We start from the raw sequence: 19,816 nt of genomic DNA on the forward strand, positions 1-19,816 counted from the left end.
AGAGACTGGGTTTCACCGTGTTAGCCAGGAGGGTCTTGATCTCCTGACCCTGTGATCCACCTGTCTCTGCCTCCCAAAGTGCTGGGATTATAGGCGTAAGCCACTGCGCCCGGCCCGCAGTTGATGTGAATTTAAGGTTAGAACAGTGGCTTTCAATTCTAGCTGCATGTTAGAAATGCCCTGGGGCCTGAAAATGAGCAAATATACACTGTCCAGAGTCCATCCCAGACTATTTAATCAGAACCTTTGGAAGGTGAGGGAGGGGACTGGGACCTGAGTTATTTAAATATACAACTAATTTAGAGGTTTGTTTTTTTTTTTTTTAACTTTCTAAAAATCTTGTCAGCACTATCAGTAAAAGGAAACTTAAAACTTCTCAATTAGAGAAAATGGAAATGAAATGTTTCTGTATAATTTCTTTTCATTTGCTATTCTGGCATTCTCCCCCTCCCTGCTTTTAGTAGCAGCCTTGAACGAGATTATTTAATTTTCAAAATAACATTTTTTTAAAAGAAAATGACGGTTATTGTCACTATCCTGCTTCCTTCTCCCCTCATGGGAGTACAATATCCATCTACCTCCTACCCTCCTTGCCTTGGAAAGTGGCAGTGGAACTCTACAGAGCTCCTCATGGGATGAAGTGAGGTAAGAGAGTGAGAGATGGACAAGAGTGTCAGATTTAACATTAGAAAACTTAGGTTTAAGGCCGGGCACAGTGGCTCATGCCTGTAATCCCACCACCTTGGGAGGCCGAGGCAGGTGGATTACTTGAGGCCAGGAGTTCGAGACTACACTGGCCAACATGATGAAACCTTGTCTCTACTAAAGATACAAAAATTAGCTGGGCATCATGGGGCACATCTGTAATCCCAGTTACTTGTGAGGCTGAGGTATAGAATCGCTTGAACCTGGGAGGCAGAGGCTGCAGTGAGCCGAGATTGTGCCATTGCACTCCAGCCTGGGTGATAGAGCAAGACTCCATCTCAAAAAACAAAAAAAACAAAAAAAAACAAAACAAACAAACAAACCTGGGTTTGACTTCTGTCTTTGGCAGTTACTAAGTCATATTTACTTGGTGAGGTAGGGACCTTTCTGCATTCCATTTTCTTACTGGAATCCCTATCTGGCCTTCCTTAAAAGTTTTGTAGCTGATTCCACATGAAAGAATGTATGTTACAGTATCTTGCTAAGTTTCATTAAAATGTTATAGCAGCATTAATACTTTTCTTGCATTAAGAGGAGAAAAAGAGGAATATTTTGACTGATGTGATCAAAAGGTTTTCTGTCTCAGAAAGAGGATCTTTGTGGCCTAAAGCCTCTGAAGTCCAGTCTAACTGTGAATTTCTTATATCATTGTCTAGGGCTGGAGAAGTGGCTTAAAACATATTATTTATGATCTTATTAATGATATATGTTTATAGATGATCAGATATAAGACCTAGTCTGTATACTGATTTATGACCCACATATTCACCATTATGATACCACGGCTTCTTCATTTGCTTACCTTCCACTTGTATAAATTTCTAGCTCATACATGTTTAGCCTTATTGTTAATACTGTTATGTGAAGTCCACATCTTATTATATTCAGCCTTGAATATAAAAGGCAGACAAGCCATTCATATTTGCTGGTGTATTTATGTGCTTATGATATTTTCATATAGTTTAAAATAGTTGATGCTATATGGATTTATCACAGTATTTTGTAATACATTTTTACTTGCTGCTGAATTTGAGGAGGAAACATTTTGAAGTTTCTCTTTTCTTTGTTTTCCCTCAGAGCTACCAATCCATCCTTTAAGGAAGTATTGTCAAGGATTGAGTCCCATGAAGACTGTAGGAACTTACCCATGATCTCTTTTCTCATTCTCCCCATGCAGAGGGTGACCCGCCTTCCCCTGCTGATGGATGTAAGACATGACAGTGGCTTTTTCCTCTGTGGATGGCTGTGCTTCTCTGAATCTGATTTAGAAAATTATTAGTATTCCACTTAAATTGATGCATATTTAAAGGTCTAAAAATCCCCCAATTAAGTGAGAAGGTGTTGTGTGTTCGGAAGTCTCACCTGTATCCGATATCTCCAGAAATTATCTTTCATTTAGGCTTTTATGGTCATTCTGAAGAAATTGGATCTCATCACCCACTTACTCAGCATTTTTTGAAACAGGAAGAGTTGTGGCTTCTTTATGTCAGGAGGCCTGGATTCTAATTCTAGCTAAGCCATTAGGCATGTGACCTTGAGCAACTCAGTCTCTTTGGGCCTAAGATTCCTCAGACTGGTCACTGAGATCCCTTCATCTGTAATGTTCCAAGGTGCCCTGGGGCTTCCATTTCATACAGGAATGAGAGTGTCTTCAGCATGACAAGGCATAGTACTGCCTGTATTATGCATTGTGCGAAGTGAGTGAGGAAAGCCCAGCTTCCTTCTTGTGTTAGGCAGCATTCATGAAGAAAGCAAGTGTTTGACTTTGAATCATGCAAGACATGACTGGGAAAAGTGAGTAGAGTCTACCTACTAGTACGTGCAGCTGGAAAGACAGGTAGGCTATGGGCGGTAGAGCCTGCCACTGGCTGCAGTGGAGCTGCTGGGGCAGCAAAAGAGAAAAGTGGGGTGGCTCGACACAGGTGCCATTCTAGCAGTAGACCACAGAGTGTCTTTTTGATCTAATTAGAAAATATTTTGTTACAATCGTACTTTAAAATTGGATCACAATGTTGATATAAGGTCAACTTTTTACATACCTGATTTTGACTAATAAAAACAAAGTAAAATATATATTAAACATTATGATTAAGGTTACAAAGTAAATTTCACATTCTATATCCCATTGTGAATTCTAAAATATATTCTTTAAAAATGCTGAAATTTTGAAATGTGTAAAAGCATGGGATCATGAGCATTTAGCTGACTGCTGCAGTTTTGGAGAGGTTTTGTCAGATATTTCAGGATTCATAGCACCTTGTGCTCCTCAAGTTCACCTGGATCTACTGCCTTTACACCTTCTCCACCCATTACCTGTAATTCAGGAACTTCCCCTTTGTGTACATATTTGGAAGCTTGCAGTTTTGAACATTTCATTTTCTGATTTTTTTTTTGAGATCAGTATTTATCATGTTTAAAGATACAATGCAGCTAAGTTATCAAAATCGAATTTTTGCTTAAGAAGGAAACTTTGGTCCATATAAGGAAATATTATTTCAAACATGACTATTTTTTTAAACAAGAAGTGAATGCCTTGTAAATACAACATTTCTTGTAATATTAGACTTTTGAATTTTCAGGGTTTTCTTCTGAAAATGCATTTTATTCCTCTTTGAGAATTGAAATAAAAGAACAAAAATAAATAAAATGCATTTTAAACATGTTTTCCAGATTTTATATATGCTGTGATGGCCAAGCCTTTTATATCTCTTTAAATTTGAGAAAATTGCTTGTATAGAATGGGACTCTAAAATCTAACACATTATGTTATACAGTGTTGGAGATTCATGCCATGATTGCTCAGTAGGCTTTAAACTTTTTTTAAGCCACAGACCCCCCTTGAGATTCTGAGTAAAGCTATAGCTTTTCTTCCCAGAGAATATGTGTATGCACAAAATTTTACATAAAATATCAATATATGGAGTCCAGCTAAGGATGCCTGCTCTCAGGGACATAAACCAATATTTTTCGTGCTGCTTTCATACCCATTAGTGGGCCATAAAACTGATTTTTGAATTACGAGCATATATACATTGCTCATAAAGTGGTTAAATATTGTTTCATAAAATCCTGGTTCATTTATGTGTGCATCTGTGCTGGTTGCAGTGTAAAAGTATTTCTTACAGTGAGTCATAGTCAAAAAATATAAGAACCTCCACAGATGGTGCACTCTGTGTTTCTCACATAGCACATAGTTAAAAATCTTGATGCCTGACTTTCAGATGTCTTGGCTTGGTGCTTCTGTACATTTAAGGGACCAGTGACTTGCTAGTAGCCAGCTACTTTCTACCTCTGCCTGATGCCTGTTGCTCTAACCTGTTTCGCATGTGTGGAAATCTGGCCATTTAGGCAGAATGTAAATGTACTTAAAATAGTGTCTCTTCAATTTTACCTCATTTGGAAATTCAGTTAAGCTTGTTAATTGAAATAAACACTTTCAGTAATTAAAGTGGTTCCCTGGGCTTTGAATGTGTGTATAGCTTTAAAGTTATATGTAATTAAATTTACCGTGAATTGACCCTGTTTGACCTGATTTTACTATCACAAATGAAATTTCTCAGTATAAATATATCAACAGAAAACCTAGCAGGCTTTTTTTCCCTTGCTGGTTTTTTTTGGTTGTTTGTTTTTTCTTTGAGATGCTGTCACCCAGGAGTGCAATGGTGCGATCTCGGCTCACTGCAACCTCCACCTCCCAGGCTCAAGTGACCCTCCCACCTTAGCCTCCTGAGTAGCTGGGACCACAGGTGCACACCATCATGCCTGGCTAATTTTTTTTTAGTATTTTTGTAGAGATGGGGTTTTTCCATGTTGCCCTGGCTCCTGGACTCAAGCATTCTGCCTGCCTTGGCCTCCCAAAGTGCTGGGATTACAGACGTGAGCCACTTTGCCTGGATGTTCTTTTTATTCCAAATGTATCATCTATAAATATAATTGCCTCTAATAATAATGATTATAATGGTGATAATTAAAGTAATTCTTACTTATTGACGGCATACCGTATGCCAGGCACTCATAAAGAACTTTACGTAAATTATCATGAACACTTCTGACAACCTTGTGATGTAGCTGGCATCACTGCAGTTGTACAGATGGGGAAGGAGAGGCTCATAAAGATAGAGTTGGTGACTTGCTCAAGGTTGGATAACTAGTAAGGGGCAGACCTGGGATTTGAAACTAGGGTTACCCATCTCTGAATTTTATCTTCTTACTTAACCATTCCCTGGATGGACTTGGATCCTGTGTTTAAAGATTATTTCTTGGTTTTTAAATTGGGTTTTAATATTATCCTCATACTCATCCGTAATATCGTGTTTGGCATTGTTTGCTATGAGTAAAAGGATATGGCTGGACATTGGTTTTATTTTACTTAATAAAATAGATCAATAAATTTTGTTCACTTTTATTTCATTACAGACTATCTGTCAAAAAACACCTAAGGACTCTCCGAGGTATGAAGTCTGCAAAAGAGCCTTGAAGGAAGTTAGCAAGGTAACTGTTGGGTGACAGTTTGTTTGTAAGACAAGAAACCATTCAGTTACCTCAGACACAGAGTGTGTCTTGGCTTGATGCTGAAAACTGGTAGAGTCTCACGGGCATTTGTATAGCGTTCTTTAGGTAGTTGTAAAACAAAATAATATTTGCTATACTCAAGTGAAATTGGTATTTTTACTGTTTCAGACAGTTTTGCTTTAAGGGCCTACAGATACCTCATTTTCTTTTGGTGGCTGAATAGCTGTTTATTCATTTCTCGTTCAGTAAATGTTTATTGAGTATCAACCACTGTGCCAAGAATGATGCCAGTTCCTGGAAATGCAGTGATGAGTAAGACACGTGTAGTCACCGTGCATGTGGAATGTGCAGTGGAAAGAGGAGGGCAGACATTAAATAGAGTTACAATGAAGGGTGGTGGGTGACATGTTAGGGAAGTCCACAGTGGTGTCTAAGCTGAGACCTAACACAGGAGTGGCTGTGAGCCCAGGGTTGGGGGAAGAGAGTGTCTCAGGTATGTGTAGAGATCCAAAAGCAAGAAAATATTGGAGATTTTGAAGAACTGGAATGTTCTCTGTGTGGCTAGGATGCAATCTGAGAGACAGCACTGGGGAACCAGCTGTGTGGGGCCTTGTTATACATGCTAGACTGTTGGGGGCCTGATCTTAAGATGATATAGAGGCTAAATTCATGTATTATGAAGATGATAGTGGTGATGGGGCCAGTTCTGAGGCCAGTGATAGTTGATTAGCCAAGGGATGGCAGTGGCCCCTATTGACATGATGGTAAGGTGGTGAGAAGTCTACCTGTATACTGGGGAGGCAGGCTTGGAAACTGATTGGGTGAGCACATTTCAGGACAGAAGTCAAGGAATATTGTCTCTGGCTTGGGCAGCAAGGTAGATGCTCTTCTTCATCTACAATAGAAACATAGGGAGAGTGGATAAGTTCCATTTGGGTCGTGTTGTCATTGAGATTCCTATGGAACATCCAAGTTGGCTAAATAAACAAGTCAGAAGTTCAGAGAGGAGACCTGAACTGGAGACATGGATTTGGGAATCATCAGCATATGGACAGTAGTTGAAGCTGGGAGAGTGGATGAGGTTACTTAGGGAGACTGTGGAATGAGAAGGGCAGTGAGCCTGAGGAATGACCATGAGGAATGCTAGCGTTCATAGTCTTCTTTAGGGAAAATGAGCCAGCGGAGGAAACTAAAAAAAAAGAACAAAACAAAGTAAAACATACCAGGCAAGAAGAAGGAAAACCGTAATAGCTTGGCAAATGGCAGATAATTTGGTGGTTAACTCTGTTGAATGCTCCTGAAAGATAAAGTGAGATAATGATTGAAGTTATCCTTGGGTTTATCATCAGGTAGGTTGTATACTGGGGTTGGGGAGCGGGGGTAGGGAACCTGAGCTGAGTGTATTGAGAAATGAGAGGGAGGTGTGAATATGCAGCCAGCCAGCAGCGGTAGCTAACTGTCTAAATTCGGGGAGTAGAAAGAGAAAGAGCTGTAGCTGAAAGGGAAGTGAGAGAGGGTCTTCATTAGTGTATTTGTTTAAAGATTAGAAAAATGTAGCTACTGGGTTTAGCTACTGATAGAAATATCTAGCTGAGAGGAAGCAATAGAAGGCGTAGGTGTCACTGAGGATACTGTATGAGGTTGGCACAGAGGAGCAAAGATAATGGTAGCATCAGAAGCTTCCTAAATGTCTCCAGTTACATAGCCCTATATGAATTGGGTATGGCTTTCTACCACTTTATTATGAAGTACTGTTTCTTTTAGTCAACTTTACGTCGAGTCACCATTTTACTTATCCTCATCCTTGCCAATAGTATTTACAAAATCACGGGTTTTATTAGTTGTTTATTTTTCTAATATACATTTTTGTAGTAAAAGTAAGTGTATCTGTGAGCCACTTAAATTCATCTCTTCATCCCATCAGTGGTCTGTACACCTATTTTGGGAACACTAAGTAAAGAAAGCCTGACAAGTGAGAAGTTACGTAAGGTACTACTGCCAGTGGCGCTTCCTCCAAGACCTCAAGTCCTGTGCTGCTTTCCTAGAGGAGGAACTGGGGAGGGAAACGGGGGAAGGTTTTTAGGAGAAACTACTAGAGAAGTTCTAGTCTTGAACATAAATGAGATTTTGACAAATTTTGCCTGGTTGTTACCAAGAAATTGAAAAAAAAAGAATTTGCACAGAGAAAAAAATAGGAAGGTACTAGTAATTGGTTGTTGAATTAAACCTGGAATGTTACTTAATTTTTTTCAAGAATTTTACATCTCTGTTACAGTAGATTACTACATTCCTTCAGGCATCTCTTGTTCACTTGATTTCATACTGATACTTTCAGGAAAGGCTGGCAAAAATGTAATAGACCAGTGAGTTGCTTTACCTTGATACTATAATTATACAAAAGGCTATCATGTGAAGAGATATCATTCCAGTGACTTGCTTTCTCTGAAGGGCATCATTCCTTTCTCTCTATTGAGCATGAATCATGAATATTAGAATTATTCCTTCAGTCTCCCAGTGTTATAGGGAAACTGAAATCGTTAATATAGTCAGCTCAATAATTAATCTTCTTTTTTATTTGTAAAGGTTACTGATGAGGTTTTATAGATTCTGGGAAAACAATATGAATATTTTCAGCAGAAAGAGTATGCATAGAGAGCATTTATGGTTTAGAATGAAAATGTAGAACTACACTTGTTTGCTTTATCTAAAATCAGAGAAATTGGGAGTTCCCAATATTTTATTTTAGAGAGTTAAATTTGGTATGTTGAGGCCCAAGGTTTAGAACCAGATGCAGCCTTAATCTCTTGGGTAAGTCTCTCTAGGTAGTTACTCCTTCTTGGAAAAAAAGAGTCATACCTTTTGGTAGTTAAAATAATGCAGTTTATTTGCAAGATGCAAATAATACTTCACTGAAATTGCTCATGCATGTTGCCAAAAAGACTGTGACAATTTCTTTAAGGCCTTGGAAAGACTTACTGACCTAATAATCAAACAACTCAAAAACAAGAACAACATTTCTATAAAATGAAAAGTGTGCCTACCTCCTGATTTTCTGTTAACATGCTGGGGGGAGAAATTCTAGGGAATCTGATAATTTCCATAGGAATCTGGTAATTCAGCTCCTCTAGAGTGATGTGTGCCATGTAAGGAATAGTGATCAAGAGATGGTTTTATGCCAAATGAATCTTCCTGTTATTTCCTTCTGTTTACTCTCCCATGGAAAGAGAATGTCTGCTTTAACTCTGACCTCATCAAAATTCTGTTTAGAGTTGGAGATAGTGTTACATTATGAGCTTTTCTCCCAGAGGCAAAATAGTCAAGCTCTATTTAATCTTTTCCTATAACGTATTGCTTCAGCCATTTACAAAGAAGTACATGTGTATGACAAATGGCCAACAAACATGTGAAAAAATGCTCAGCATCACTAACTATAAGTGCAAATTAAAATCACAATGAGGTACCACCTTACTCCTGCAAAAATGGCCATAATTTAAAAATAAAAAATAGTAGATGTTGGCATGGATGTGGTGAAAAGGAAACACTTTTGCCCTGATGGTGGGAACGTAAACTAGTACAAGCAGTATGGAAAACAGTATGGAGATTCCTTAAAGAACTAAAAGTAGAGCTACCATTCAATCCAGCAGTCCCACTACTGGGTATCTACCCAAAGGAAAAGAAGTCATTATGTGAAAAAGACACTTGCACACTCATGTTTATAGCAGCACAATTTGCAGTTGCAAAAATATGGAACTAATCCAAATGTCCATCAAGCAATGAATGGGTAAAGGAAATGTGGCATATATACACCATGGAATACTACTCAGCTATAAAAAGAAACAATGGCATTTGCAGCAACTTGAATGGAGTTGGAGACCATTATTCTAAGTGAAGTAACTCAGGAATGGAAAACCAAATATCATGTGTTCTGACTTATAAGTGGGAGCTAAGCTATGAGGATGCAAAGGCATAAGAATGATATTATGGACTTTGGGGACTTGGGGAGAAGGGAGAAGGGGGCGTGGGTTAAAAGAGTACACATTGGGCACAGTGTACACTGCTCAGGTGATGGGTACACCAAAATCTCATAAATCACCACTAAAGAACTTCTCCATGGAATCAAAAACTACCTGCTCCCTGAAAAGTATTGAAATAAATTTTTTTATAGATAAGTAGATATAAAAATATTTTTATTTATTAATTTTGTGGGTACATAGTAGGTACATACATTTATGAGGTACATGAGATGTTTTGATATAGGCATGCAGTGTGAAATAAGCACATCGTGGAGAATGGGGTATCCATCCCCTCAAGCATTTATCTTTTGAGTTAAAAATAATTCAGTTAAACTCTTTATTTTAAAATGTCGGGGGTTATTGTTGACTGTAGTCACCCTGTTGTGCTATCATATAGATCATATAGTAGGTCTTATTCTATTTTTTTTTTGTACCCATTAACCATCCCCACCTCCTCCCCAGGCCCCGACTACCCTTCCTAGCCTCTGGTAAGCATCATTCTACTCTCTATGTCCATGAGTTCATTTTTTTTTTTTTTTTTTTGAGATGGAGTCTCGCTCTTTCACCCAGGCTGGAGCGCAATGGTGCAATCTCGGCTCACTGCAACCTCCACCTCCCGGGTTCACGCCATTCTCCTGCCTCAGCCTCCCGAGTAGCTGGGACTACGGGCGCGCCTGCCACCACACCAGGCTAATTTTTTTGTATTTTTAGTAGAGACGGGGTTTCACCGTGTTAGCCAGGGTGGTCTCGATCTCCTGACCTTGTGATCCACCCACTTCAGCCTCCCAAAGTACTGGGATGACAGGCATGAGCCACCGCGCCCGGCCCATGAGTTCATTTTTAAAAAAAATTTTTAAATCCCACAAATGAGAACATGTAATGTTTGTCTTTCTGTGTCTGGCTTATTTCATTTAACATAATGATCTCCAGTTCCAGCCATGTTGTTGCAAATGACTAGATATCATTCTTTTTTATGGCTGCATGATACTGCATTGTGTGTATGTACTGCATTTTCTTCATTCTTTCATCTACTGATGGACACTTAAGTTGCTTCCAGATCTTAGCTATTGTAAACAGTGCTGCAGCAAACAAAGAAGGGCAGATATCTCTTTGATATATTGATTTCCTTTCTTTGGGGTATATACCCAGCAGTAGGATTTCTGAATCATATAGTAATCAATTTTTAGTTTTTTAAGGAACTTCCAAACTGTTCTCCATAGTGGTTGTACTAATTTACATGCCCACCATCAGTGTATGAGGGTTCTCTTTTCTCCACATCCTTGCCAGCATTTGTTATTGCCTGTCTTTTGGATATAAACCATTTTAACTGGAATAAGATGATATCTCATTGTAGTTTTGATTTGCATCTCTCTAATGATCAGTGATGTTGAGGACCTTTTCATATGCCTGTTTGCCGTTTGTATGTCTTTTGAGAAATGTCTATTCATATCTTTGCCTATTTTGTATTGGATTATTAGATTTTTTTCCTATAGAGTTATTTGAGCTCCTTATGTAGTCTGGTTATTAATCCCTTGTCAGATGACTAGCTTGCACATATTTTTCTTCTATTCTGGGGGTTGTCTCTTCCCTCTGTTGACTCTATACTTTGCTCTGCAGAAGGCTTTTAACTTGATGTGATCCCATTTGTCCATTTTTGCTTTGGCTGCCTGTGGTTGTAGGGTATTTTTCAAGGAATTTTTGCCCAGACCAATGTCCTAGAGATTCTTCCCAATATTTTCTTGTAGTACTTTCATAGTTTGAGGTCTTAGATTTAAGTATTTACTCCATTTTGATTTGATTTTTGTATATGGTAAGAGATAGGGGTATAGTTTTATTCTTCTGCATATGAATATTCAGTTTTCTCAGCACCATTTATTAAAGAGACTGTCTTTTCCTCAGTGTATGTTCTTGGTACTCTTGTCATAAATGAGTTCACTGTAGGTGTGTGGATTTGTTTCTAAGTTCTTTTTTCTGCTCCACTGGCCTATATGTCTGTTTTTATGCCAGTACCATGCTGTCTTGGTTATTATCGCTCTGTAATATAATTTGAAGTCAGGTAAACTGATTCTTCCAATTTTGTTCTTTTTGCTTAGGACAGCTTTGGCTATTCTGGGTCTTTTGTGGTTTCATATAAATTTTAGGATTTTTTATATTTTTGTGAAGAAGGTCATTGGTATTTTGTTAGGATTTACATTGAATCTGTAGATTTCTTTGGGTAGTATGGACATTTTAATAATATTGATTCTTCCAATCCATGAACATGGAATATTTTGCAATTTTTTGGTGTCCTCTTCAATTTCTTTTATCAGTGTTTTATAGTTTTTATTATAGAGATCTTTCACTTCTTTGGTTAATTCCTAAGTATTTAATTTTATGTGTGGCTATTGTAAATGAGATTACTTTTTAATTTCTTTTTCACATTGTTCACTGTTGGCATATAGAAATGCTACTGATTTTTGTATGCTGATTTTGTATCCTGCAACTTTACTGAATTTGTTCATTAGTTCTGATAGTTTTTATTTTGTGGAGATCAAATATAAGATTTTTTTTTATTATACTTTAAGTTTTAGGGTACATGTGCACAACGTGCAGGTTTGTTACATATGTATACATATGCCATGTTGGTGTGCTGCACCCATTAACTCTTCATTTAACATTACATATGTCTCCTAATGCTATCCCTCGCCCTTCCCCCCACCCTACAACAGGCCCCAGTGGGTGATGTTCCCCTTCCTGTGTCCGTATGTTCTCATTGTTCAATTCCCACCTATGAGTGAGAACATGCGGTGTTTGGTTTTTTGTCCTTGTGGTAGTTTGCTAAGAGTGATGGTTTCCAGCTTCATCTATGTCCCTACAAAGGACATGAACTCATTTTTTATGGCTGCATAGTATTCCATGGTGTATATGTGTCACATTTTCTTAATCCAGTCTATCATTGTTGGACATTTGGGTTGGTTCCAAGTCTTTGCTATTGTGAATAGTGCCGCAATAAACATACGTGTGCATGTGTCTTTGTAGCAGCATGTTTTATAATCCTTTGGGTATATACCCAGTAATGGGATGGCTGGGTCAAATGGTATTTCTAGTTCTAGATCCCTGAGGAATCGCCACACTGACTTCCACAATGGTTGAACTAGTTTACAGTCCCACCAACAGTGTCAAAGTGTTCCTATTTCTCCACATCCTTTCCAGCACTTGTGGTTTCCTGACTTTTTAATGATCGCCATTCTAACTGGTGTGAGATGGTATCTCATTGTGGTTTTGATTTGCATTTCTCTGATAGCCAGTGATGATGAACATTTTTTCATGTGTCTTTTGGCTGCATAAATGTCTTCTTTTGAGAAGTGTCTGTTCATATCCTTTGCCCACTTGTTGATGGGGTTGTTTTTTTCTTGTAAATTTGTTTGAGTTCATTGTAGATTCTGGATATTAGCCCTTTGTCAGATGAGTAGATTGCAAAAATGTTCTCTCATTATGTAGGTTGCCTGTTTATTCTGATGGTAGTTTCTTTTGCTGTGCAGAAGCTCTTGAGTTTAATTAGATCCCATTTGTCAATTTTGGCTTTTGTTGCCATTGCTTTTGGTGTTTTAGACATGAAGTCCTTGCCCATGCCTGTGTCCTGAATAGTATTGCCTAGGTTTTCTTCTAGGGTTTTTATGGTTTTAGGTCTAACATTTAAGTCTTTAATCCATCTCGAATTAATTTTTGTATAAGGTGTAAGGAAGGGATCCAGTTTCAGCTTTCTACATATGGCTAGCCAGTTTTCCCAGCACCATTTATTAAATAGGCAATCCTTTCCCCATTTCTTGTTTTTGTCAGGTTTGTCAAAGATCAGATAGTTGTAGATATGCAGCATTATTTCTGAGGGCTCTGTTCTGTTCCATTGGTCTATATCTCTGTTTTGGTACCAGTACCATGCTGTTTTGGTTACTATAGCCTTGCAGTATAGTTTGAAGTCAGGGAGCATGATGCCTCCAGCTTTGTTCTTTTGGCTTAGGATTGACTTGGCAATGTGGGCTCTTTTTTGGTTCCATATGAACTTTAAAGTACTTTTTTCCAATTCTGTGAAGAAAGTCATTGGTAGCTTGATGGGGATGGCATTGAATCTATAAATTACCTTGGGCAGTATGGCCATTTTCACGATACTGATTCTTCCTACCCAGGAACATGGAATGTTCTTCCATTTCTTTGTATCCTCTTTTATTTCGTCGTGCAGTGGTTTGTAGTCCTCCTTGAAGAGGTCCTTCACGTCCCTTGTAAGTTGGATTCCTAGGTATTTTATTCTCTTTGAAGCAATTGTGAATGGGAGTTCACTCATGATTTGGCTCTCTGTTTGTCTGTTATTGGTGTATAAGAATGCTTGTGATTTTTTTCCATTGATTTTGTATCCTGAGACTTTGCTGAAGTTGCTTATCAGCTTAAGGAGATTTTGGGCTGAGATAATGGGGTTTTCTAGATATACAATCATGTCATCTGTAAACGGGGACAATTGACTTCCTCTTTTCCTAATTGAATACCCTTTATTTCCTTCTCCTGCCTGATTGCCCTGGCCAGAACTTCCAACACTGTGTTGAATAGGAGTGGTGAGAGAGGGCATCCCTGTCTTGTGCCAGTTTTCAAAGGGAATGCTTCCAGTTTTTGCCCATTCAGTATGATATTGGATGTGGGTTTGACATAGATAGCTCTTATTATTTTGAGATACGTCCCATCAATACCTAGTTTATTGAGAGGTTTTAGCATGAAGGGTTGTTGAATTTTGTCAAAGGCCTTTTCTGTATCTATTGAGATAATCATGTGGTTTTTGTCGTTGGTTCTGTTTATATGCTGGATTACGTTTATTGATTTGCCTATGTTGAACCAGCCCTGCATCCCAGGGATGAAGCCCACTTGATCATGGTGCATAAGCTTTTTGATGTGCTGCTGGATTCGGGTTACCAGTATTTTATTGAGATCTTATCTGCAAACAGGATAATTTGATTTATTTCCTTCCAAATTTGGATGGTCTTTATATCATCCTCTTGTTTGATTGCACTAGCTAGGACTTCCATTACTATGTTAAATAATGGTGGTGAAAGTGGATATCCTTGTTATTTTCCAGATATTAGAGGAAAGGTTTTCAGTTTTCCCCGTTCAGTTGATACTAGCTATGGGTCTGTCATATGATTTTTTATCATGTTGGGGTTTGTTCCTTCTATACCCAGTTTTTGAGGGTTTTTATCACAAAGGGATGTTGAATTTTATCAAATGCTTTTTCTGCACAATTGAAATGATCATTTTTTTTGTCCTTCATTTTGTTGATATAATGTATTACACTGATTGGTTTGCCTATGTTGAACCATCCTTGCATCCCAGGGATAAGTCCCACTTGGCCATGATAAGCTTTCTTTTTTTTTTTTTTTTTGATAGTCTTTCTAATGTGTTGTTGAATTCAGTTTGCTAGTATTTTTTTGAGGATTTTTGCGTTAGTATTAATCATAGATATTGTTCTGCAGTTTTCTTTTTTGATGTGTCTTTGTCTGGTTTTGGTATCACGGAAATATTGGCCTTATAGAATTAGTTTGGAAGTATTCCCTCCTCCTCTATTTCCTGGAATAGGTTGGGTAGGGTTGGTATTAGTTTTTCTTTAAATGTTGGGTAGAATTCAGCAGTGAAGCCGTTGAGTGTCAGGCTTTTCTTTACTGGGAGACTTGTCATTACAGCTTCAATCTCATTACTTGTTATTGGTCTATTCAGCTTTTGGATTTCTTCTTGGTTCAATCTTGGTAGGTGGTGTGTGTGTAGGAATTTGTCCATTTCCTTTAGATTTTCTTTATTATTTGTTTTCTACGAATTTTGGGTTTGGTTGAGTTTCATTGTTAGTTTATTTTTCTTTTCTTTCTTTCTTTTTTTTTTTTTTTTTTTTTTTGAGACCGAGTTTTGCTGTATCTCCCAGGATGGAGTGCAGTAGCATGATCTTGGTTCACTGCAACCTCCGCCTCCTGAGTTCAAGCATATCTCATGCCTCAGCCTCTCAAGTAGCTGGGACTACAGGCACATGCCTGGCTAATTTTTGTATTATTTTTTAGTAGAGATGGGGTTTCACCATGTTGGCAGTCTGATCTCGATCTCCTGGTCTCAAGTGATCCCCCTACCTTGGCCTCCCAAAGTGCTGGGATTACAGGCATGAGCCACTGCACCTGGCCTTTTCCTCTTTTTTGATTTAGGCACTTACAGCTATAAAATTCCCTCTTTATACTGCTTTTAGTGTATCACATAGGTTTTGATATATTGTGTTTCCATTATCATTTGTTTCAAGAAATTTTTCCATTTCCTTCTTAATTTCTTCTTTAACCTACTGGTCATTCAGGAGCATATTTTTAAATTTCTGTGTATTTGTACAGGTTCCAAAATTCCTGTTATTAATTTTTTTAGTTTTATTTCATTGTGGTCAAAGAATATGCTTGATATTACTTCAGAATTTTTGAATATTTTATGACTTGTTTTGTGACCTAAATATGGACAATTATTGAGAATGATCCAAAGAATGTGTATTTTATAGCTCCTGGATGAAATGTTCTGTAAATATCTATTAGATCCATTTGGTCTATAGTGCAGATTAAGTCTGATGTTTTTTTGTTGATTTTCTATCTGGAAGATCTGTCCAGTGCTGAATGTGGGATGTTGAAGTCTCTAGCTATTATGGTACTATGGTCTATCTCTTTCTTTACCTTTAATAATATTTGCTTTATATATCTGTGTGTTCCAGTGTTGAGTTCATATATATTTAAAATTGTTATATCCTCTTGCTGAATTGACCTCATTATCATTATATAGTGACTTTCTTTGTGTTTTCTTACAGTTTTTTCTGGAATCCATTGTGTCTGATATAAGTATAGCAACTCCGGTTTTTTTTTGTTTTGTTTTGGTTTGGTTTCCATTGACATGGAGTATCTGTCTCCATCCGTTTGTTTTTAGCCTATGTGTGTCTTTATAGGTAAAGTGTGTTTCTTGTAGGCAACAGATCAATCAGTCTTGTTTTTTCATCCATTCAGCCAGTCTGTGTCTTTTGATTGGAGAGTTTAGTCCATTTACATTCAGTGTTATTATTGGTAAGTATGGACTTACTCCTGCCCTTTTGTTATTTGTTTTCTAGTTGTTTTGTGGTCTTCTATTCCTTCTTTCTTTCCTTTTTGTCTTCCTCTAGTGAAGATTATTTTCTCTGATTTAGTTTTTTGCTTTTTGTGTTTAAGGTTATCATGAGGCTTGCAAGTATTATAACCCATGATTTTAACACAATAACAGCACTATTTGCATAAGCAAGGAAACAAGCAAACAGAAAACTAATAAGAACTCTATGCCTTAACTTTGTACCCCCACTTTTAATCATTTTGTTGTTTCTGTTTATATCTTATTGTACTGACTGCCTTGAAAAGTGGTTGAAGTTACTATTTTTGATTGGTTAATCGTTTACTCTTCTACTTAGGGTAGGGGTAGTTTACACACCATAGTTACAGTGTTATAATATTCTGTGTTTTTCTGTGTATTTACTATTACCAGTGAGTTTTGTACCTTCAGGCGATTACTTATTTTTGATTAATATTGTTTTCTTTCTGATTGAAGTACTCCCTTTAGCATTTCTTGCAGGAAAGGTCTAGTGTTGATGAAATGCCTCAGCTTTTGTTTGGGAATGTCTTTATTTCTCCTTTATGTTTGAAGGATATTTTCACTGGATACACTATTTTAGGGTAAAAGTTTTTTGCCTTCAGCATTTGAAATATGTCATTTGAAATATGTCATGCCTCTCTCTCCTGACCTGTAAGGTTTCCACTGAAAAGTCTGCTGCCAGAGGTATTGCAGCTCCATTGTATGTTATTTGTCTCTTTTCTCTTGCTGCTTTTGTTTATTTCTTTTTTGTAGAGATGGGGTCTCACTGTGTTATCCAGCTTGTTCTCAAACTCCTGGGCTCCAAAAGCTTCTTAAGCTGATAAACAACTTCAGCAAAGTCTCAGGACACAGAATTAATTTGCAAAAATCGCCAGCATTCCTATACACCAACAATGGGCGATCCAAGAGCTAAATCATGAGTGAACTTCCATTCATAATTAACACAAAAAGAATAAAATACCTAAGAATACAGCTAACAAGGGAAGTAAGGACCTCTTCAAGGAGAACTACAAACCACTGCCCAGAGAAATCAGAGATGACATAAACAGATGGAAAAACATTCCATGCTCATGGATAGGAAGAATTAGTATCTTTAAAATGGTAGTACTGCCCAAAGCAATTTATAGATTCAATGCTATTATTATTAAACTACCATTGACATTCTTCACAGAATTAGAAAAAAAGTATTTTAAAATTCATATGGAACAAATGAAGAGCCTAAATAGCCAAGGCAATTCTAAGCAAAAAGAACAAAGCTGGAGGCATCATACTACCTGACTTCAAACTATACTACAGGGCTACAGTATCCAAAACAGCATGGTACTGGCACAAAAACTGACACATAGACCAATGGAATAGAATAGAGAACCCAAAAATAAGACTATACACCTACAATCATCTGATCTTCAACAAATCTGACCAAAACAGACTGTGGAGAAAGGATTTCCTATTTAATAAATGGTACTGGAAGAACTGGCTAACTGTATGCAGAAAATTGAAACTGGATTCCTTTCTTATACCGTATACAAAAATCAAGATAGATTAAAGACTTAAATGTAAACCCTAAAACTATAAAACCCTAAAAGAAAACCTGGTCATACCATTTGGGACATAGGCATGGGCAAATATTTCATGAAGATGCCAAAAAACAGTCGTGACAAAAGCAAAAATTGAAAAATGAGATCTAATTAAAGAGCTTCTGCACAGCAAAGGAAACTCTCAACAGAGTAAACAGCCTACAGAATGGGAGAAAATTTCTGTAATCTATGCATCTGACAAAGGTCTAATATCCAGCATCTATAAGAAACTTAAACAAATTTACAAGAAAAAAAAAACTATTAAAAAGTGGGCAAAGGACATGAACAGACACTTCTCAAAAGAAGACATACATGTGGCCAACAAACATATAAAAAAAAGCTCAACATCACTGATTAGAGAAATGCAAATGAAAACCACAATGAGATACCATCTCACACTAATCAGAATTGCTGTTATTAAAAATTCAAAAAGTAACAGATGCTGGTGAGGTTGTGGAGAAAAAGGAATGCTTTTACACTATTGATGGGAGTGTATATTAGTTCAACCATTATTGAAGACAGTGTGGTGATTCCTTAAAGACCTAGAAACAGAAATACCATTTGACGCAGCAATCCCATTACTGGGTATGCACCCAAAGGAATAGAAATCGTTCTGTTATAAAGACACATGCACATGTATGTTCATTGCAGCACTATTTACAATAACAAAGACATGGAATCCAGTTAAGTGCGCATCAATGATAGACTGGATAAAGAAAGTGTGGTACATATACATCATGGTATACTATGCAGCCATAAAAAAGAATGAGATCATGTCCTTTGCAGGGACATAGATGGAACTGGAGGCCATTATCCTTAGCAAAGTAATGCAGGAACAGGAAAACAAATACCACATGTTCTCACTTATAAGTGAGAGCTAAATGATAAGAATACATGGACACAAGGGGGGAACAACATACATTGGGGCCTATTGGAGGATGGTGGGTGGGAGGAGGGAGTGAATTAGGGAGAATAGCTAGTGGATTCTGGGCAATACTTGGGTGATGGGATGAACTGTGCAGCAAACCACCATGGCACATGTTTACCTATGTAACAAACCTGCATATTGGGCATACATACCCCTGAAGCTAAAATAAAAGTTGTAAATGAACAAAACAAAAACTGGGCTCAAGTGATCCTCTTGTCTTGGTCCCTCAAAGTGCTGGGATTACAGGTGTGAGCCGCCATCCTCAGCCTCTTGCTGCTTTCAGGATCCTTTCTTTATCTCTGACCTTTGTGTGTTTAATTATTAAATGCCTTGAGGTAGTCTTTTTTGGGTTAAATTTGCTTGGTGTTCTGTAACCTTCTTGTACTTAGATATTTATATCTTTCTCTAGGTTTGGGAAGTTCTCTGTTATATCCCTTTGAATAAAGTTTCTACTCCGTCTCTCGTCTCTTTCTCTACCTCTTCTTTAAGCCCAATAACTCTTAGATTTGCCCTTTTGAGCCTGTTTTCTAGCTCCTGTAGCCATGCTTAATCTTTTTGTATTCTTTTTTCTGTTATCTCCTCTGACTGTGTATTTTCAAATAGCCTGTCTTCAAGCTCACTAATTTTTGCTTCTGCTTGACTAATTCTGCTATTAAAGGACTCTGGTGCAGTATTCAGTATGCCAATTGCATTTTTTTTTTTTTTTTTTTTTGGAGACGGAGTCTCGCTCTGTCGCCCAGGCTAGAGTGCAGTGGCGCGATCTCGGCTCACTGCAAGCTCTGCCTCCCGGGTTCACACCATTCTCCTGCCTCAGCCTCTGGAGTAGCTAGGACTACAGCTGCTGCGACTGCACCTGGCTAATTTTTTGTATTTTTAGTAGAGATGGGGTTTCACCGTGTTATCCAGGATGGTCTCGATCTCCTGACCTTGAGATCCAC

The 19,816-nt window shown here is 37.7% G+C and overlaps 1 protein-coding gene across 1 annotated transcript in view; it reads left to right on the top strand.

The window, feature by feature from the left end:
* ARHGEF26 (Rho guanine nucleotide exchange factor 26) overlaps positions 1–19,816 on the top strand; it is a 143,334-nt gene that overhangs the window by 75,625 nt on the left and 47,893 nt on the right. The window contains exons 8-9 of the mRNA XM_024245205.3: positions 1,783–1,912; positions 5,122–5,196. Coding sequence (XP_024100973.2) covers positions 1,783–1,912; positions 5,122–5,196 — 205 coding nt within the window. The remainder of the gene's footprint in view (positions 1–1,782; positions 1,913–5,121; positions 5,197–19,816) is intronic.

The sequence above is a fragment of the Pongo abelii genome, chromosome 2, assembly GCF_028885655.2.
Source record: "Pongo abelii isolate AG06213 chromosome 2, NHGRI_mPonAbe1-v2.0_pri, whole genome shotgun sequence".
NCBI classification, from domain to species: domain Eukaryota; kingdom Metazoa; phylum Chordata; class Mammalia; order Primates; family Hominidae; genus Pongo; species Pongo abelii.